At 46.9% G+C, this 22,244-nt stretch overlaps 1 protein-coding gene across 1 annotated transcript in view; it reads left to right on the forward strand.

The window, feature by feature from the left end:
• AFMID (arylformamidase) overlaps positions 1 to 22,045 on the forward strand; it is a 69,199-nt gene extending 47,154 nt beyond the window's left edge. Inside the window, exons 10-11 of the mRNA XM_088473350.1 lie at positions 2,824 to 2,928; positions 21,932 to 22,045. Of these exons, the coding sequence (XP_088329476.1) occupies positions 2,824 to 2,928; positions 21,932 to 21,979 (153 nt within the window). The 3' untranslated portion in view covers positions 21,980 to 22,045. The remainder of the gene's footprint in view (positions 1 to 2,823; positions 2,929 to 21,931) is intronic.
• The last annotated feature ends 199 nt before the right edge of the window (positions 22,046 to 22,244 follow it).

Consider the following 22,244-nt stretch of genomic DNA (forward strand, 5'->3'; position numbering starts at 1 on the left):
CTGAAAGGGGTATAAGCTGTAGCATTCCAGGTACATTTTGTTCTGTTTCCAGCTACGTATACCCCTTTTACACCAGAGCAAAAACCTGGGTTTTTGCTGGGTCTACCCAGGTCACAGTTCAGTGTAAAAGGGTCCCTGAAAAATAACCCAGGTCAAGTAACCCGGCAATCCAACCCAGGGTAGCTACCAGGGTCCGACCCAGGATGGACCTGGGTAACGGTGCAGTGTAAACAGCGCAACCCTGGTTATCCGACCTGGGTCATGCCTAAAATGAGCTGATTGGTAGTTGTGGAGCAGTCACCTCCCACTTTTTATGACCTCACAAGTTTAGCAGGGCAGACCCAGGTTCAATGTGAACGGGCTGACCTGAGAATAACCCAGATCGATGGTGCTGTGTAAACGGTGTCTGACCTGGGTTGGAACCATGTCTGAAAACCCAGGTCGGATCCGGGGTTTTGGTGGAAAAGAGGTATTATTTAGATAGTCCCAGTTTTACCAATTGAAATGCCTAAATTGTGGTAATTATTTTCAGGATTTAAGATAGGTACACACTGGAGCGACGGGCATTCGTTCTGACATCAGAATAAGTGCCCTTCTACAGTGATTGTGCATCCACACTGGACGACTTTAATGAACGACTTAATGATCACTGTTACGTCATTCTTTAACAATACACTGACCACTACCGATATCGCTAGGTTTGATGTGCAGCACATCAAAACCTGGCGACCATCGCTATTGACTGCGGGAGCGTGCAAACTTGCGTACACATTGAGCGATGTAGGCGATATGTCGTTACAAAACAACATATCGGCCCGACATCACTCCAGTATGTACCCAGCTTAACTCCTGATGCTCTAGAATGATCACAATGAACATGATGCTGAGTTGAATTTACACGGTGTAGCATAAATGGTACAAACTTGTACTGTGCATGCTCACAAAGGCAACGCCCATATATGCGCAAAATATATGCGCAAATGCAGAGTGGGTGTCATGTGCCTCATTACTTCTAGTTAGGCAGAATGGGAAAGGAAGGGGTGTGCAAAAGCAGCCTGAAAGACACAAGGGTGTGTTCATGCAAATGCAGACCTGCAGGAACACGCAGATACACCAATGAACATCAGCACACATGGACCTTTGCAGTGTGTAAAAAATATGAAATAAATAAATCAGCCTCCAGCCCTCCAAATGTTGTCAGCACCACTACTCACAGTCTAAGCTGGTATTATATGCTGGTAGCGGCAAAACTGGGGAACAAACAGCATTGCCCACCCTCTCCCCCACAAAAGAAAAAGTCCCTAGGGGAATTGGACCACTCGCAGAATAAAATGGCACCATACTGAAAGGTTTAGGGCTCTTTCTAGCACCACTATGGGGCAGTGTAGAGTGATAAAGTCTAAATGGTTACAAATCATTTTATTGGTACACTACGTGTCCCAGCAAGACATGACATACCTAAACTCTTTGGGTATGTTGTCCCTTGTACAACTAGAAATACCAGCATAACAATAGCCTCCTTAGGTAAAACAATAGCTTCCAGAACATGCTGGGTCTAGCTGGAACCTGTAGTGCACCTGTGAAAATTAAATTAAGCACGCATGCACTATGAAAAAAATAACTTCTAAAAAATGTAGAAGTATAGATGATGACTTGAAAATCAATAGGATGATATGCTTAATAATGTGTAATTATGTTTCATGCATACATATTTAAGTCCATATGCTGATTCGCATGGATCCACAGGCAGGTGACAGCTGTGTGAGTGGGTCGTACAGTTTGCATCATTAGGCCCCTCTGATGAGGGGGCGGGGCCAAATTGATGCAATTATCAAAAAATTGTGTCATTTTTGGCACATTCTCATAGACCGCAATTCCCGGTAATATCCTCTCGTCCTGCTCACTTCACTAGGATGTGGGTAGGATGCTGGAGGACCGCCTACTTGGGTAGTGCCCGGGGCACTACCCAAATATATGGGAATCTCCTGCAGGTTCCGGGAAAGTAGGTAATTATGGCCCGCAGTGTGTATAACATTATATCACTCTATTACTCTATTTGGTATCAAAATAAAGCAAACTGTGTTCTATTTTGGACTAGGCTATATGTTCAAGTGGGATATGTTCAGTATCCCGACACGGGATGCCAGCGCTTAGAATGCAGGTGCCGGCATCCCGAAGGTAAGTAGCTGGGTTGTGGGAGGGGGGGGGGGGGTTTAGGCAGTCGGGGGAGGTTTCGTTTTAGGCACTAGGGGGGAGGTTAGATTTAGGCACTAGTCTGGTAGGTTAGGTTCAGGCACTGGGGAGGGAGGGTTAGGGAGAGGGGAAGGGTTAGTATACTGACCGACAAATGTCTGTATTCTAACCCTGTCGGGATACCGATGTCAAGATTTTGCCCGCTGGTTTCCTGTACCCATCACGTTCCAGAGTGACACAGATACTCAGCTTTTCTATCCTATTGCCCTGTGTACTTATCAGTATTTGTTAGTACGTATGTATGTTCCCTGTAATCTGGCAGGGAAAGAAATTCAGAAATTAGTTTTCATATATTAGGTAAAAGATTTATCCTCAAATCCTATTCTAGGTATATAGCTATAATATATATGCTACAAACATAGTAATATACTTTGGATAGGAATAAGTGGATCTATCCTCCAATTAATGTGCCAAGGACAACCAGTGATGTGTAGGCACCAAGAGGAAACACAGCTATCTCTAGGTAATGAGTTTATCGTTCTTCTTTGGAATTTTATGTCAAGTATTATTAAATGCTATACACTGCACAGAAAGCTGACACCACTCTCCTCTTCTCCTCTTTCATTTTAGAGTCTGAAGGAATTAGGTCTTTGTGTCTCATATAAACAGGTAGATGGTACTGATCACTTTGATGTCATTGAAAGGTTAACCCAGGAAGATTATATCCTGACTCAGGTAAGTTACCGGAACCTTAGGGAATATGAATCATGTTTAGGTTTGTGCATCTGAGTAATGTTGCTTGTGGTATCTAGATGCATAAACTGTGTCACAATAGCCATACCTCAAAACATGCCGATAAGCGGAGTAGGGTAGCCAAGGGTAAAGCTGTGCGCACCACGTGCATATTATCTATTGTGGTGGGCCACACTTTAGCACACTGGGCAGCACCATGACGAGGTGGGGCAGTGTCCGTGTCGCCTCCGGCCGCTCTCTGTCCGCAGTATGCATTCAGAAGCAGCAGCACAGCAGCTCTGTGACAATCCAGGAACAGGTGCTGTCGGGTATGGTGGGTCAGATCAACCCTTTGTGGGGCACCTGGTGCAACTGCCCCTGGGACCGCCCTTCTAATATGGCCCTGTTGATATTTGTTGGGTGGAAAATATGTTCCCATTTGCACAGTACAGGAATCTTTGGTGGTTAACCCTGGATACACTCCCTGAGGGTTGACCCAGGTAAAATGTTTGTGAATGCACCCGCATCACATATTTCCTAACATGACCCATTCCAGGAGGGACAAAGTGCTCTGTTCCTGCACTTCTCACTTAATTTATGATTGCTGCCATCTAGTTCAACATAGGTGACGACAATCATAAATTAAGAGAAAATAAGGCATAGCTACGTCTAACAATTGAACCCTTAAGTAGTATTTCAAGAGCCATTTTGTTGCCAACTTTATTACCCTTCTAATGGTGCATACACACGGGACGATCGTCAGCGATAACGATATCACTGAACGATCTCCCTGCACCTTCCCAGTGTGCTGGATGATCAATTTCGATCATCCAGGACACCACCAACGATGGCCAGCGACCCCAGATCAACGATCGTGGGTCCCTATAGTAACCAGGTTGGCCTGCATGCATGGTCAACGAACGATATCTTTATCGTCCATATGTGCCTGCACATCGCAAGTCGTTGGTGGGTTGGAGGCACCGAAAAATGCACAATATGAATGATAACGATATGATCGTTATCGTTCATATTGTGCAGTTTTATCGTACCATGTGTGTACGCACCATAACAGTTCTCGTTTATGTAACCAAATGAAAAAGTGTTACACAACCTGTTACACAGATACAGAAAGCTTCAATGAACAAGGAGATAGTGTTCCCGGAGCTGCAATTTCCACTATTACCCCAGGCAACGATTTATAAGCATTGTTTAGAAATAGTTGATAATTGCAATTCCAGATCAGGATTAGGAATACATCTACAGCAAGTGCACCACCTTTAGAGAGTGCAACTGGACAGTGTAAAACTGTCATTGACATGCATGCAGCTAGAACCTTGGGGAATTCATCGAAAGTGAATTGAGTTTAACCTCAATGTGGTAAATGGTTTAATGTATTTGTAAAATATTGCTGAATTCTAACGCCTGTTAGGTGAAAGTAGTTTAATTATAAACTCTCTTATGAAATTGGGCAACTGTTTGTGTCCATTCATCTAACCAATTTATTCATAGCTTATCGAGGATCTACTACTGTGCCAGTGATCCTGGATAATAAAATATCTTGTCCAGTTAAAGTGTGTTTCATTAGCTTTAAATCGGAAAATGTATTGTATTCTGATGTATTGATAGAAGCTCTTTGTAGAAACTATTTAATTGATGGAAAGTTACTTCCAATTAATTCATAATTATTATTTGAAGCAAATCTGTCAACAACCTTTGTCTGCAACTACTTCCTTACCTCTCCGAAACATACAGAAGGAGCAAGACCCTGGTAGGATAGAACTTCACTGCACCACAGGTCTTATTAGATTTCCGGGGGGGTCACGCTGCCCTGAAAGCAGTAGTCACATTTCAGTCACCTCGCACACAGATGCACAAGACTCGCATGGATTCAGGATGAAGAAGATTGCCAGCCCTCGTAGTTTTTCAATGTAGCCTCCAATTCTTCTGTCAGTGTAGTGGGAGCCGTAACTCCTTCGCCAGCCCTGACATACAGCTGCACAATCACTGAGTCTCATTCCATCCTCCTGACATTCTTCCAATGCCGAATGGAAGACCTTATCTGTCAAGGCTGGATTATGCATTTCTACAGTTACCTAATTAGTGTATTTTATCTCCCATGGGTTGGCACTGCACATCTTCATTTTATACTGGCTGCCCAAAGTGGCTCTTTGCTGTCTATAGATACCAGTACACAATGGATATCTGTAGAAGAGCCTTGCCACCGGAGATGATAATAACATGACCATTGTCCCTGGATTTACCCCTGCATTGCCACTGTTGGTCAGCAGCTTATCTCTCTCTTGCTGAGTGGCACTTTTTGCACAGCTGCTCTTCTAGGTGCAATGCCCAGTTACCAGCCAGCGCAGGAGATGGTGCTTAGATCACCTATGGAGCAGGATGCACTTGTTTTCAATTCGGCAGGGTTTGTCTTACCCAGGTTTTTTACAGACAATACTATTGTAAGAATAATATACAGCTTATGTGTACAATATATAGTACATAATTATATGGGTGAAGCTGGAAGGATGTCTGAAACAAAGCAGGTCCCGGCAGGCTTAGCCTTTGTTGAAATTGCCTGATGCTTGCCACTCCTTAGACCTGGGGTACAAATGTAGTTAAAAGTTCTCCAATCAAAGTTCACATTTGGGGCTTATGGTGAGTTGTAAAATAGGCATAAATTACTCAAAAGTAATGACTCGAGCTGGATTTAGACCTCACAGGGCCCTAGGCAAGACATTGTTTAGGAGCCCCTTCCCTCAAACAATCCTGTGCATATATTAGTAGGTGTCACTGGAGCAAACACACACATCAAATTATATACATGCATCATATTATATACATGCATCATAATATAAATATATATATTATATATATATACATATATACACATTTCTCCAAATGAAACCTGTCCGCTCTGTGGAAAGGAATAGGTGTCACTTTTGAATCCTGCCTAAAAGGTCTTAGGACCTTGAAACGTTGACTGTTTAATCCATCGGTAATCAATACACTTTTTTTGGAGACAAAAGAATGGCGCCTATTTTTTACACACGGGGAGGGCCAGGTTTTCCTTATCTTGCTCCAGTGACACCTACTGTACTATATGCACAGTTACTACAGTCTTCCTAGATCACATTTTTTTATATATATATATATATATATATATATATATGGCTGTGTTTAGTGCGTTCCCCCATGGGATGACTTTACTGGCAATTGTTACCACCCTGGTCCTCTATATGGCACAGTCTCCCTGTCACTGGGTTACGTGAGTAAACGCACCTGTATACATTGATGCTGCTAATTTCTCTGATTTGATAAAGAAGTTTTTGCATTTATAAATTGATGTGCTGGTTCCCGTTTTTGAATATATATATATATATATATATATATAATTTTTTTTATTTTTTTTTATATCTATCTAGATAGATACATATCATCCTGTAACAAATATATACATGAAAGGAGTGTGCATGTATGAGTATACATACATACATACATACATACACAGTGTGATAGGCGAGATAGGATGAAAGGAGGTCAAATGAACAGAGGATGACAGGAGGAAAAATAGTGTGAGACTGTAGGAAAGATGGAAGAACAGAGGGAGACGGGAGGAAAGGGGGAAGAACAGAGGGAGACGGGAGGATTTTGGAAGAACAGAGGGAGATGGGAGGAAAGGGGGGAGAACAGAGGGAGACGGGAAGAAAGGGGGAAGAACAGAGGGAGACGGGAGGAAAGGGGGACGAACAGAAAGAGACGGGAGGAAAGGGGGAAGAACAGAGGGAGACGGGAGGAAACAGAGGGAGACGGGAGGAAAGGGGGAAGAACAGAGGGAGACGGGAAGAAAGGGGGAAGAACAGAGGGAGACGGGAGGAAAGGGGGACGAACAGAAAGAGACGGGAGGAAAGGGGGAAGAACAGAGGGAGACGGGAGGAAACAGAGGGAGACGGGAGGAAAGGGGGAAGAACAGAGGGAGATGCGAGGAAACAGGGAGACGGGAGGAAAGGGGGAAGAACAGAAGGAGACGGGAGGAAAGGGGGAAGAACAGAGGGAGACGGGAGGAAACAGAGGGAAGAACAGAGGGAGACGGGAGGAAAGGGGGAAGAACAGAGGGAGACGGGAGGAAAGGGGGAAGAACAGAGGGAGACGGGAGGAAAGGTGGAAGAACAGAGGGAGACGGGAGGAAAGGGGGAAGAACAGAGGGAGACGGGAGGAAAGGGGGAAGAACAGAGGGAGACGGGAGGAAAGGGGGAAGAACAGAGGGAGATGGGAGGAAAGGGGGAAGAACAGAGGGAGACGGGAGGAAAGGGGGAAGAACAGAGGGAGACGGGAGGAAAGGGGGAAGAACAGAGGGAGACGGGAGGAAAGGGGGAAGAACAGAGGGAGACGGGAGGAAAGGGAAGAACAGAGGGAGATGGGAGGAAAGGGGGAAGAACAGAGGGAGACGGGAGGAAAGGGGGACGAACAGAAGGAGACGGGAGGAAAGGGGGAAGAACAGAGGGAGACGGGAGGAAACAGAGGGAGACGGGAGGAAAGGGGGAAGAACAGAGGGAGACGGGAGGAAAGGGGGACGAACAGAAAGAGACGGGAGGAAAGGGGGAAGAACAGGGAGACGGGAGGAAACAGAGGGAGACGGGAGGAAAGGGGGAAGAACAGAGGGAGACGGGAAGAAAGGGGGAAGAAGAGAGGGAGACGGGAGGAAAGGGGGACGAACAGAAAGAGACGGGAGGAAAGGGGGAAGAACAGAGGGAGACGGGAGGAAACAGAGGGAGACGGGAGGAAAGGGGGAAGAACAGAGGGAGATGCGAGGAAACAGGGAGACGGGAGGAAAGGGGGAAGAACAGAAGGAGACGGGAGGAAAGGGGGAAGAACAGAGGGAGACGGGAGGAAACAGAGGGAAGAACAGAGGGAGACGGGAGGAAAGGGGGAAGAACAGAGGGAGACGGGAGGAAAGGGGGAAGAACAGAGGGAGACGGGAGGAAAGGTGGAAGAACAGAGGGAGACGGGAGGAAAGGGGGAAGAACAGAGGGAGACGGGAGGAAAGGGGGAAGAACAGAGGGAGACGGGAGGAAAGGGGGAAGAACAGAGGGAGATGGGAGGAAAGGGGGAAGAACAGAGGGAGACGGGAGGAAAGGGGGAAGAACAGAGGGAGACGGGAGGAAAGGGGGAAGAACAGAGGGAGACGGGAGGAAAGGGGGAAGAACAGAGGGAGACGGGAGGAAAGGGAAGAACAGAGGGAGATGGGAGGAAAGGGGGAAGAACAGAGGGAGACGGGAGGAAAGGGGGACGAACAGAAGGAGACGGGAGGAAAGGGGGAAGAACAGAGGGAGACGGGAGGAAACAGAGGGAGACAGGAGGAAAGGGGGAAGAACAGAGGGAGACGCGAGGAAACAGGGAGACGGGAGGAAAGGGGGAAGAACAGAAGGAGACGGGAGGAAAGGGGGAAGAACAGAGGGAGACGGGAGGAAAGGGGGAAGAACAGAGGGAGACGGGAGGAAAGGGGGAAGAACAGAGGGAGACAGGAGGGAAGGGGGAAGAACAGAGGGAGACGGGAGGGAAGGGGGAAGAACAGAGGGAGACGGGAGGAAAGGGGGAAGAACAGAGGGAGACGGGAGGAAAGGGGGAAGAACATAGGGAGATGGGAGGAAAGGGGGAAGAACAGAGGGAGATGGGAGGAAAGGGGGAAGAACAGAGGGAGATGGGAGGAAAGGGGGAAGAACAGAGGGAGACGGGAGGAAAGGGAAGAACAGAGGGAGACGGGAGGAAAGGGGGAAGAACAGAGGGAGATGGGAGGAAAGGGGGAAGAACAGAGGGAGACGGGAGGAAAGGGGGAAGAACAGAGGGAGACGGGAGGAAAGGGGGAAGAACAGAGGGAGACGGGAGGAAAGGGGGAAGAACAGAGGGAGACGGGAGGAAACGGGGAAGAACAGAGGGAGACGCGAGGAAACAGGGAGATCGGAGGAAAGGGGGAAGAACAGAAGGAGACGGGAGGAAAGGGGGAAGAACAGAGGGAGACGGGAGGAAAGGGGGAAGAACAGAGGGAGACGGGAGGAAAGGGGGAAGAACAGAGGGAGACGGGAGGAGACGGGAGGAAAGGGGGAAGATCAGAGGGAGACGGGAGGAAAGGGGGAAGAAGAGAGGTAGACGGGAGGGAAGGGGGAAGAACAGAGGGAGACGGGAGGAAAGGGGGAAGAACAGAGGGAGACGGGAGGAAAGGTGGAAGAACAGAGGGAGACGGGAGGAAAGGGGGAAGAACAGAGGGAGACGGGAGGAAAGGGGGAAGAACAGAGGGAGACGGAAGGAAAGGGAAGAACAGAGGGAGACGGGAAGAAAGGGGGAAGAACAGAGGGAGACGGGAAGAAAGGGGGAAGAACAGAGGGAGACGGGAGGAAAGGGGGAAGAACAGAGGGAGACGGGAGGAAAGGGGGAAGAACAGAGGGAGACGGAAGGAAAGGGAGAACAGAGGGAGACGGGAGGAAAGGGAAGAACAGAGGGAGACAGAAGGAAAGGGGGAAGAACAGAGGGAGACGGGAGGAAAGGGGGAAGAACAGAGGGAGATGGGTGGAAAGGGGGAAGAACAGAGGGAGACGGGAGGAAAGGGGGAAGAACAGAGGGAGATGGGAGGAAAGGGGGAAGAACAGAGGGAGACGGGAGGAAAGGGAATAACAGAGGGAGACGGAAGGAAAGGGGGAAGAACAGAGGGAGACGGGAGGAAAGGGGGAAGAACAGAGGGAGACGGGATGAAAGGGGGAAGAACAGAGGGAGACGGGAGGAAAGGGGGAAGAACAGAGGGAGACGGGAGGAAAGGGGGAAGAACAGAGGGAGACGGGAGGAAAGGGGGAAGATCAGAGGGAGATGGGAGAAAATGAGGGAGCAGAAAACAAGATGAAAAAACACCTACACAATAGGTAGTACCTTAGCAAATTATACAAAACTAGTGACATTGTAAAAACTGTGCATAAATCCAGTAATGTCACCTGGTCAAGTCCTGACCTAGTGACACCTACTGGATATATGCAGTTTTTACAATTTCACTAGATGAAAAAAAAAAAAAATATATATATATATATACATACTCCCATTGAGATATACATTTTCATATCCTATACACTGTATATATATATATATATATATATTTATTTGTGTTTTTATTGCAGGCAGCTCATCAGGGGCCCTACCTGTCTGGCCTAGCTGGGTGCTGCTTGTTGGCCCTTTAAGGCTGGCAGAGTGGCTGCTGGGGCGGGCTGCGGTGGGGCCCAGCTAGATGGGTGATGATGGATCATCAGCTGCGAGGGACAGTGCGGCGGGCAGGCCGCAGACCCGGTGAGTCACTGTGCAGTGTGCATACACGCACATCTGGCTTCTTCCCTCAGGCAGCCACAGGCAGGCGGCTGGGCCGCGTAGAGTCTCTCTCTCCTAGACGGTACTTGCGCAGTGCTCCTCTGGGTGCTATGTGATTGTTTCATTTCTAAGAGCAAAGGGGCCCGTCCCCTTGGGTCCCGCCGGCCCTAGGCGAGCGCCTAGGATGCCTAGCAGGAAATCCAGCCCTGGTAGGATGCCTAGCGGGAAATCCAGCCCTGGTAATGAGCACTGAAAAATAGGGTATTATCTTACATGTGCAGCATTATACACGTCTCTTAATGCATCTGCCAGAGCCGTAGCTAGACTTTTTGATGCCCTGTGCCAGAAAGAGCATTGGCGCCCCCCCATTTTTTAAAAGGGGACATTAGATTGAGCACCTCGAAAAAGGGCCATGGCCTCATGGGGAAGGGCCAGGGAAGAGATAGGGGAGGCCAGGAGATGCTGGGGATAAAAGAAGAGGATGCTACAAGTGAGAATGATAATAAACAGGTCTAAACAGCGCCCACTGCCCTGTGCCATGGGCAAACCACCCTAATTACGGCCCTGGCATCTGCATCCGCATTATATGCGCCTGGTTTGCTACAAGTAATTATCATGATCAGTGTGTACTTGCACCTGCAATATAGTAAGATACGCCTCCTGTCATGCGTATATACCTGCATGGGTCGCATTTGTGTGAACGCACCCTTACTGTGCTTAGCCTAAGTGAGAATGCCCCTTCCTTCCCTGTTCTCTCTCTCTTGTCATTAGTTTAGATGCAGTCAGAGTGCATTCTCATATTTGTGTGCGCAGCAAATTCGCACAAGATACGCTTCGCAAACGGGCATACGTTTATCTCAGCATCAGCCTCTTTATGTGACCTGAAGTGCTCACATGGGAATACATACATTTTATTGCGGATCAATATGTCGATAGTGAATATGCTGATCGGAGAATGCTGGCTGCATTTTACTGACATGGGGTCTGATTCAGTAAGGTTCGCAATAGCGCTTACACACGCAGCCTTACTGTGAAGATATTGTATGCTAATGATTGCAATTGCTATGTCATACGCAGCCTAACATAAGGACGCCCACATCCGTAATACTTAGACTGCAAAACCATCAGTAACATTGAGTACCATCGCAGCCTCACACACACTTGCACAAGGTCTAACCTAACTCAAGAATTGCTAACCTCATAAACTGCGTAGGGCATTGCAATGGCTAATTTATGCACGCCCCTGCAACGGTGTTCAAATGCACTGGCACGTCTGTGTTTCGCTGACCCCCCCCGTCACCTCCCCCAAACGGTACTTCCTGTCAATCACTCTGCAATGGCTCTGTGTAGTCACTGTGATCACAGTCCCGATTGTAGTGGAGTGTTCGCGCACTGCGATGCATAAGCATGCGCAGAACGCAACAATCGGCCGATTGCGTGTGTAATCACAGTTGCGATCCTTACTGAGTAAGGCCCATAGTTGTAATGCTAGTTAAAGTATTTATACAATTTGGCATTATAACTTTAAAAATGATGGTAAAGCATCATGCATAAAGTTTTAATACGAACACTTTTAAAATGCTTTTCATAGGTCACTCACGGATACTCGAGAATGAATAGGGCCACACTGATTGGTCAGAGGGCCTGATTCAGAGCCGGACGCTATTTGCGCTCGCTCGTTCAGAAAAAGGGGCCGGATATTTTAATAGAGCGCTCGCTCTTTGCGGTCTGTGGACGCATCTATGTCTGAGCGAGCGAGCGAACTAAATATGCGCTCGCTATTTTGTAAAGACGCCCCCTGGCCGTTCGCATCATACATCATCTCCGCTATTTATTAGATTAATCGAGTACATCGAAAGGCGTCTGAACTGCTCGCAGTGCTTGTGGTTGGATTTTCCTACCGCAATCATGCGAACAGTTAAGGCTAACAGACAACCAAGTGACGTGGCCGATGACGCTGCTATTTTGCGAACACACCATTTCCGACCGCACTGACTGGTTGGTGCATGCGCATTACGACCCATACGCATGCGCAGATGTGCGAACATCGCTTTGAGCAAACGAGCGGCCGCTTACTAGAGGCTCTGAATCAGGCCCAGAGTGTGCAAACTGACACGCTCTGACCAATCAACACAGCCCTAGCAATTCTTATGCAGAGTGTACGTGAGTGACCTCTCATTAGCGGCGGAGTAATTGTCTATGTGGGAAAGTGATTATTTAATAAAATACCTTTTTCTACGGTGTGGGTCCTGTCTTTATTTGATGTTTTTACAGTCGGCCAACAGGTGCCAGCAGGCCCTTGATGCAGGGGCATGAAGGTACTTGTCGTTCTCCAAGTGCCATCATGCCCAGGCAACCTTGCTAGTGCCAGTAGTGCACCTGTAAAAAAACCCTATTTAATTTGAAATATAACTTCCATACCCAAAGCCCGGGGGTACAGAGGTGAGCCCTTTTGCTACTGGCACTAGGACTGTTTGTACCCGGGATTGGGGTCCTCACAAGTGTTAGTGGTGGTTATGTTTTGATGATGCGGACCCTACGTTTTTTTCCAGCAAACACATTAGAAACACATTGGAATGCCAGCTTCATAACCCGCCACACATCGCAGACACATTGCAGAGTTAGCCTTAATCTCCCAACATATTACATTCCCCCCTCAGACTGCACAGACTGCTCATTTGGTGACTTTTCTCATTGCTCCATGCATTCCGGTTGTCAAATTACTACACACAGACCAACATTACCATCTGCTGAGCACATTTTTGCACATGCCCAACCACTTCAGGCCACAAATATATTCAGACTCCGGGGATGATTCTGAGTCAAATGCATCTGTGGCTGGTTTTCTGCACGGCCATGGCAGCCGGATTACTACCTACCTGCTAAGGTGAGTATCCGCCGTGTATGCAGATTATCCATGCATATGCGTGCAGACGGTATCCCGCCAATTGTTTTTCCATCCACGGCAGCAGCCATCATCATTAGTATAGGGACTTGCATCCACTATAAGCTGGGTGCAGCGAGCCATCTCCCTCCGCAATCTACAAAACAAGCACAGAAGTTGACTTGCATGCCCAAGGCACTCCCATGACACTTCTGAGATGGCTCAGTCCTGTGTGATCACTTGGTCCCTGCCAAGTTCATGCGTCCCAAGCATCCCGATTTCAGTGGGACAGAACCACTTTCTCTGCTCTCACATGGTCTTTTCTTCTTTCTCATAACATCATTTTCTCATTCAGGTTTCCAATGTAAATCTTTAAGGCATCTCTAGGTCTGTAGCCCCAGATGTGTAATTCACTTCCACTCTCCAATACCCCAGTCTTTCCATCATTACCAACTTGTTGCAGCAGTCCATCCATGTCTTTTATCTAGTCTGCCACACAATGGGGCTCAAACAAAAGTTATAACAAGTTATTAACACCTATGTGATGAGTCCGTCTAATTTAAAGATGCATCTAGATCTGCATCAGTAGCCTATGCACTAAGTTTATATAGGGGATAAATCGGATAAACTTACACCCAAGTAGGTAAAAAAAAAAGAAATCTAAAATATGCTCACAAAATTAAATATTATCGGCCCTGTCACAAATCAACACTCCTGTGTCAAATCAACACTCCTGTGTTACGTGGGTATGACAAAGGAAAACTAGAAAGACATAAAACCCCCTGGTTTGTATGAAAATGATAAAAATCCCTGTCATGTTGCCCTCACATTTATTTCCCAATTTATTCTGTTAGCAATTTTATTTAAAGAGCTGAAATTTAACAGGGAGTCTTGATTACTACCTGTCTCTTACTACACTTAGGCGCTGATTCTGAGTCGCACGCTGCTGCAACCGCTTTAGCGTCTTTTGCTGAAGTCATGTCTGCAAATATATTATAATGCTAGTATCATCCCTTCCCCTGGTGTACATCTGTGCGTCTGAATGTGCCAGGACTGGGACGTCCACTTTGAGCGTGTGTAGATGCTGTAATGCCTTAGTGCGTCTGTAGGCGCCACCATCGGTCCCATCATCAAAACATGCACCAGCCCCATGCTAGGTACAGATTTTTCATCTGAAAATGGCCTCCAATGTAATCAATTAAGCGTCTGTGTACACAACTAATTCAGTGACACCCATGACACTCCCATAACACGCCCATAAGATGGACCATCCCCGAGCATCTGAATAGCCACCATCCAGGAACGTCCAGCACATTTAGAATACATTTCTCTGTCCATGCATCTGAAATCGCAACTGCAACTCTGTACGAACACAAGCAGGATGCATTTGTAGTGCGGCCTAGATGCATGCACAGTATAAAAATATTCCATCCGACATCTACATAGCATCATACTTGCCGACAATCTGGCTGCTCCTTCCGGGAGGGAGCAGCCAGATCGGCAGAACAGGGGGCGTGGCCGGCAAAAGGGGGCTGTCCAAATGAGTGGAGGTTGGTTTGCGGGCGGGGCCACGCGATCGCGTCATTTTAGCCCCGCCCCCACTACACAATGCAGAAAAAGGGTATTGCGAAGCAGGGGGCGGGGCCAAAATGACGTGAATCGCGTCAGCGGCCCCCCGCTGCGGGGGTTTGTCAGGTAATGGGGAGGGGGGGCCGGGGGATCGGCGGCAGGCAGGAGGCTTGCCTGCCTTTCCGGGGGGGCGGGAGCTGCACCCGTTTATCGGGAGGCTCCCGACCGAATCGGGAGGGTAGGCAACCCTGCATAGCATGCGACACAGAATCAGGATTTACTTTAAATCAAACCCAATTATCATTAGCCAAATAATAGTCCATGTTACAGTTATTGGCTGCAAATTAATTTGATAATAACACAGGGACTGAAACTTATTAAATTATGTTCAATATCATAAAATATTCACAATGCTTAAATACAATATGATATGCAGAAATATTATGCAATGTTAGTTTCTTTCAAGTAAAAAGCAGAAGCTACAGAGAAGAACAACTTATGCAATTGCTTTTTCTGCTGAAATGATGGATCAAACTCCAATAATATTGGTCTACAGGTAAAATTAACAAAATGTTTCTGTTAGGCAGGATATTTTACAGCTATTTTATTTCAAGTAAGTTTGTGCAAATACAGATGAGCTTCCACAAAATTCTTTCAAATTAGCTTCTTAGCATCTACAGACAAAATATTGCATACAAACAAAAGGTCCTAAGCTCCTTGTTCTTTATAGAGCAAACATGACTGCTATATGTAACATTTCAGAATGTATGGCATCTGCCTGCGTCTTGGTTGCTTTGTTTTTCAACTTTAGCCTAGCTGCTCCTGTTTGGCCCAAAAATATAGCTTTCCTGAGATAACCCAATTACCAAAGGAATTTAAGGGGCCTGATTTGGTATTTTTTTTAAGCTTTGAGCATTTACACTCTTGCCTTAAACTGTAGCCCAAAATCTGTTATTACACACAGCTGGATGACCTTTTTTCTCATGTACAGATGTCAGGAACAAGAACCAGTAACTCAGAGGAGAGGGAAACCAATCAGCCCCCCTCTTTCTAGAGATTACTACAAATTGAATTTGTGATTTGAGATTTAATTTTATACTGTACTAGCTGGAGTACCCGCCACTGCCCGGGATTTTAAGAATGTTTGTTTACACATCATCCTCCAACAAACCTCTCCTTAGGCAGGCCTCACGAAAAGTGTGACAAACTTCCCCATCCACAGTCCTAAGGTCTTCAAAGGAAGTAGGACCTGTAACAGTGTAAAGCAAACTTCGGGGATAGAAGCATTCAAAATTTGTCAGATGTACAGTGTAAACATGGCCAAGAGCTTCTGTTGCTCCGATACCAGGATGACTGTGTACTTCCTGGTTGCTGGATCTGAGCCTGGCTCGGATCGCCCTGGATCCCCGAAATTCGGGTGGGTACGGTTCTCTGAGAACCGAACCTGCTCATCAATAATAAATTCATGCAGCATTTAAAAGGTGCTGTAAACTCCATGCGAGAGCCATAGTAAATGATGTTCAGAGACTTAGATTATATGCTACGGAATAAAATTCCATAATTCCTTAGTATGTAGCAAAATGCATGTTATAAAATCAAATTATGAAATTAAACAAAAATAACATTTTAATATTTTTATTATTGACCTTGCAGATGGCCCAAGAAGAATGGTGTCCAAATCTGCATCTAACTATAAACCAAACAGGACAATGCTTTTATTCTTCTTTGGTGTTTTAGGTGTAGAATCATGAGAGATCTTGGCTTGTAAACTGTGGGCTAAGGGCCTGATTCAGACCCGCTTGCGAGCGCATAGCTCCATTGAGACACACACACCACACACACGTACACTGATATACAGATTAAATAAATTGTCCCAAAATTGTAACACACACATACAGACATATAAAGCTTTTTCCCCATGCTATATTTCTCAGCGGTCCACCTGGCAAAAATTTCCCTGTCAAAAGTCGCACAGCGCTGTCAGTGCAACACGACTTATTAGCTACATCACAGTGCAGCTCACTGCTCCTAGCCAACCCCGCCAAAGGAGGATGCAGACCGCCATGTCCACCTCCACCCCACCTCTTTCCTTATATTATTAGGGGCCCCCACAAGTTTGTTGCCCAAGGACCCTCACAAACTTTAATCCAGCCCTGAGTAGATTTAATTATTGTCCTATCTTTGCGATACTACCAGTAACAACAAGTGTGAATAAAAAAAGTGTTGGGATATTACAACAGACTGAGGGTCTCATTCAGACCCGCTCGCAAGCGCCTATGTGCTCGCAAGCGGGTCGATGTTGAGGCCCTGCACACGTGCAGCAGCCGCACTGCGCGTGCGCAAGCCCCGGAGCGAGAGAGAAATTCTCTCGCTCCGGGGCTCACTACAAAAGGGGCGGCTGTCGCTGGTGATCGACAGCTCGCCCCGTTTTGTAGGCGGGGCGGGGGGTGGCTACACAAACGGAGGCGTTCCTGACGGAACGCCTGCCGTTTGGGGGCGGCCCCACTGACATCACTAATAGAGCCGAAAGATCACTGAGGCTTGCGGTAGATGAGACCCTACCACAAGGGTCTCATCGTAAGCCCCGATGTACGCAATGATTTTGACCATCGCGACCATCAACCAGGCCGCTTACTAAAGCTGTGGGTGGTCACCCACAGCCTAGCGAGCGGCCAGGAGGCCGTCTCGAAACATAGAAGCGGCCACCCTCATTCAGAGCGAGCGCTCGCATTTTGCTCTGAATGAGGTCCCAAGACTTAATGTGGAGGGACAGCAGGGGGTGCTGTTACTTAGGGCTCTATTTACTACAATCCGCATTTAAAATGCGGTTGTAGTGTGATATTATCGACTGAATTCGCATTGTGAATTCAAACAATATCACAGGGAATTATTAAAAATCCCTTGCAGGGACAGAGCTTGCGATAAAGCTCTGTCCCTGCAAATCCCCTCTGCAGCCTTATCACTGTATTTTTCAGAAAAAATACGGTGACGAGGTGCCACGAGCTGCTGCTACCCCCGTGACTGCCAACCCACCCCCCGCAGCTCTTCCATTCAATTCACTTACCTCCGATCAGGTCATCGGTGCTCCGGTGATGTCCTCCGTGGATCTGGTCAGCTGGTCTTCCATACTGCACTGTGACCTGATCAACTGATCCCTTAATGTGTTGGTGTGTTGCCAGTCTGTATACAATTATGTACTTGAATCTTCCAGTAGTTGTGATGTGTTGAAGTAATGCAGTTGTTAATCTGTCATGTCATGTCTGTATGCTGTTACACCAAACTACTTTATTATTACAAATCATTTTACCACAAAGAGCTGCTTCCTAGTGTGCCTACTGACAGTGTATGTAGGTGAGATTTGATCTGCTAAATACCAATCTCTGCTAAGAGGTTATGGGCCCAGGCACCCCCAGACCCAGTCATAAGCATAATGAACCCAGACAATAATTACCACAGAACCGAGTAACCAGTGACCCAGTTACAAGTACCCATGCACAAGGAACATCTCTGAGGAAATAGTCTGCACAGCAGCAGTAAGTGACCCAGAATTTTACCTCAGAGGGACTAGTGACATACATACAGGGAAGAGATGACAAGTAGCACAGATCCAAGGCTGGCAGTAACAGAGCTGTCTAATGATAACGGTCAACTATGGAAACTTAATGTTGAAATGCTGTTGCCTAAAGATGATTTGTGGGAATCTATAATTACTGACAGACCAGAGATTAATAATCAGGAATGGGATAACAGAAACAGACAGGCACATGCAACCATAAGCTTATTAGTTGAAGGTGATCAGCTAATTCATATAAGACATGAGAATACCGCTAAGGGTATGTGGGACGCACTGCAGAGACTACATGAATGATCCAGTTTAAACAGTAAATTATTCCTGCTAAGAAATGACCCAGTTGCATAATAAGGAAACAAGAGCATGTTTTCAATGTAAGAAAATTGGACATTTAAAGAAAAACTGCTCAATATGGAAAACTGAGCAGCAGACTCTGGACCTCATTCAGACCTGCTCGCAAGCGGGTCGATGGTGAGGGCCTGCACACGCGCAGCGCTCGCACTGCGCAAGCCCCAGAACGAGTGACAAATGCACTCACTCCGGGGCTCGCTACAAAAAGGGCAGCTGTCGATGTTGATCGACAGCTCGCCCCATTTTATAGGCGGGGTGGGGGGGTGGCCGGACAAACGGAGGCGTTCCTGAAGGAACGCCTGCCGTTTGTAGGTGGCCCTACTGACATTACCAGTGATGTCAGTAGGGAGCTTCCTGCTGTTAGATAAAAAGCGGCCGCCCTCATTCAGAGCGAGCGCTTGCTTTTTGCGAGCGGCTCTGAATGAGGTCCTCTATCTTTGAAAGGGTCCAAGGAGAGAGTTATAAATACACTCTCAGTCATATGCACAAAAAAGTTGAATGGAACTTTTAGGGCGACAACAACTCATCTGACCAATAGTTGGTATATAGGGTACGGTCTGCTCATATGCTCCAATGCAAACAGCAGTAATTTACCAATACCAGTAAAAGATGTATTATATGTTCCCAGATTGGAAGGCACACTATTGTCTGTAAGGTGCTTGGTGGCTAAAGGACTTACTGTGAGATTCCAAGATAATATGTGCATTATCCAGAATGTATTGGCCACAGCCAAAGCAGAAGAACACCTGTATCATTTTGAAACTGCAACACAACTGGTTAGATTAAGCACACAGAGACACACAGGGCCTGATACAGCAAGGAACGCACGCAAGCAGACACAAGCACCTGTCTACTGCGAGAATATGCTAATCAATGCATACGTACGGAGACCGCAGCACAAGATGCAGACGCCCAGCCCTATATTAAGCCGCCCATCTCCCTTTACTCACAGCCTGATCAGCACGCAAGATAGCGTAAAAATTGGTAACATTGAGAACCATCGAACCCATATGCACAATAGTGGTTGACCTGACCTGGCTGCTTCCTGTGTACAGCTTATGGAATGGCTGCGTATGCCGCCGCACTGCCTTAATTATGCACGCCCCTATAACGGCGTTATAATGCCTGAGTTCGCCTGACCACCCCCCATCACACCCACAAACGCACTGGCTAGTACGTGCAGTGCGATGCATACACATGCGCAGTGCGATGCATACACATGCGCAGTGCAAAAACATCGGCCAAGTGCATGCGTTCTCTCCCTTGCGTTGGGATATCCCAGTGTTGGGATATTACAACAGACTGAGATTAAAGGCCCCCACACACGGTACGATTTCTTAAACGATGTTGCCATTTTCGACCGATTGGTATGACATATAGTTTAAAAAGTGCCGTGTGTAGGGACGATAACGATGCGTGCTCCCACTGGTCGTGGTCGGTGATCTCTTCAACATGCAGAAAGCTCACGACCTTTCACGATTGCCAGACATCATTTTGTCTGTAGGCACGATGAACAATGTCATGTCTGGGAGATCTGTGATGAATGCATCTCTGTGTAAAAGTCAGACACAGATGCATCAGTGAGATCCGTCTGTGCTTCTGTGTAAAAAAAAGATGTAAAACAGTGTAAAAATAATAATAAAAAAAAAAACAACTCACAACCAGCCCATAGCTTTGGAGACCCAGTACTGGTTGTGGTAAATACAGGGGACAAACGACACAGGTGTCCCCTGTATTAAGCACAACCAGCACAGGGCTATTCAGAGCCAGCCCTGGTTGCCAAAATACAGGAGACAAACAATGTAGGGGTCCCCTGTATTTAGCGCAACCAGCACTGGGCTCTGATCTGGTCCTGGTTATGGAAATACAGGGGACAAAAAGTGTAGGGGTCCCCTGTATTTGCCATAACCAGTACATAACTTTTTCTAGTGGGGGGGGGTAATGCCACAGCCAGGGATACCCTTTCACCGGATCCCCCGGCCAAAGCATTACTCCTGACTGCTAGTCATTCCAGGGGAGTTGGGGCACACCAGGCCTAGGCTGATATCCCGGGGTTACCCCCAGCACCCCTGGAGCGGTGGGTGCCGAGTTGATTATGTGTGGTGTGATTGATAGAAGTAAAAATATTATCTTTTGCAGTGGAACTACAGGTACCAGCAAGCCTCCCCCACATGCTGGTACTTGGAGAACCACAAGTACCAGCATGCGGGGCATTACGAGCCCACTGGTACCTGTAGTTCCACTGCAAAATAAATATTAAAACTGCACGCCGTGAAAGTAAAAGTTTATTAAAACATACATGCACGCACACACACACGCACACTATCACACATACTCACCTATGTATGGCACTGTTATGTAATATGTTGGTGTGTTGTCAGTCTGTATACAGTTATGTACTTAAGCTTTGTTGTTACAGGAATCTTCCAGTTAGGTCTAGAATACACAGCTCCAAGGCACATGTGACATCACACCCATGTAACCTATCATCAAAGGGGGAGGGGCAAGGATTATAACGGGGGGACCAAAAGTGTCCCCTCATGGGCTCGCTATGCTTCGGGCACGGTGGCTCGCAACAAAAATGTATTCCCCCTCTATGTCCACTTGGATGGTAACACAGGAGCGATCTGGCCCAACTGCAGCAGTCACGTGACTGCAACGTCACAGTGATCCTTTCTCCACAAAGGATCTAATAGCAACCCTTCCAGTACATGTGATGTGCTGAAGTGATGCTGTCAGCTTCAGAGGTCATTCTGCAATTTGCTGAAGAGAAGCATCTGGCTAGTGCTGGTAACCATCATTATCAATATGTATTTGCAGCAACACCAATGATACACTTACTGACGGAGGAATTTGTGTCTCCACATGGATCTGCCTCAGTTGCTATCAAGTGAACACACCCTTACTGGCTGCCCCTTTACACTCTCTGGGCTTTATTTAGGAAGCGGCAGCGTTTGTAAGCTGCTGCTCGGCAGGTTGCAGGTAGAAATGAAAAACGCCAGATGTAATCAGTGTAAAGCATGCCGGGCACTACACTGACTATGAGTGCCGTTTCAAATTTCCACCTGCAACCTGCCAGGAAGCAGCGGCTTACAAATGCTGCTGCTTCCTAAATAAAGCCCTCTGAGCTTAAAGAGTTCAGTACAAATATGTATATTTTACACTAAACAAATAGAGATACCCCTAACTCAGCATTAGCCACATTATGTCTGGCATTTTAGAAATATGGTAGTTATGGTAAATCTCCTATGCTCTATTGTTGTCTGACAATACACTTCTTTTATTTACAGCTCATCCGAAAGATGATCTTGAAAAAGTGCAGCAAACTGGAACCGTGAGTTTGTTTGTGAGGCGCTAGCTTGGCGGAAACTCCTGGTGTACAGCTGGGAACAGATTTTATACAATAAAGGCTAACATTTTCTCATAGTGTCATGGTTTATATAAATATTGCTGAATCTGTGATCGTAACACTCAAATAAGTAGCAGGGTGGCAGCAACCAAAGGTTAAATGCTGTTGTAGTAAGTATAATGTAGTGTAAAGCTGGGTACACACTGGAGCGATATCGGCCCGATATATCGTTTCCGCCCGAATCGGAATGACAT

The sequence above is a fragment of the Taudactylus pleione genome, unplaced genomic scaffold, assembly GCF_031769625.1.
Source record: "Taudactylus pleione unplaced genomic scaffold, aTauple2 ptg000016l, whole genome shotgun sequence".
Classification (NCBI taxonomy): Eukaryota; Metazoa; Chordata; class Amphibia; order Anura; family Myobatrachidae; genus Taudactylus; species Taudactylus pleione.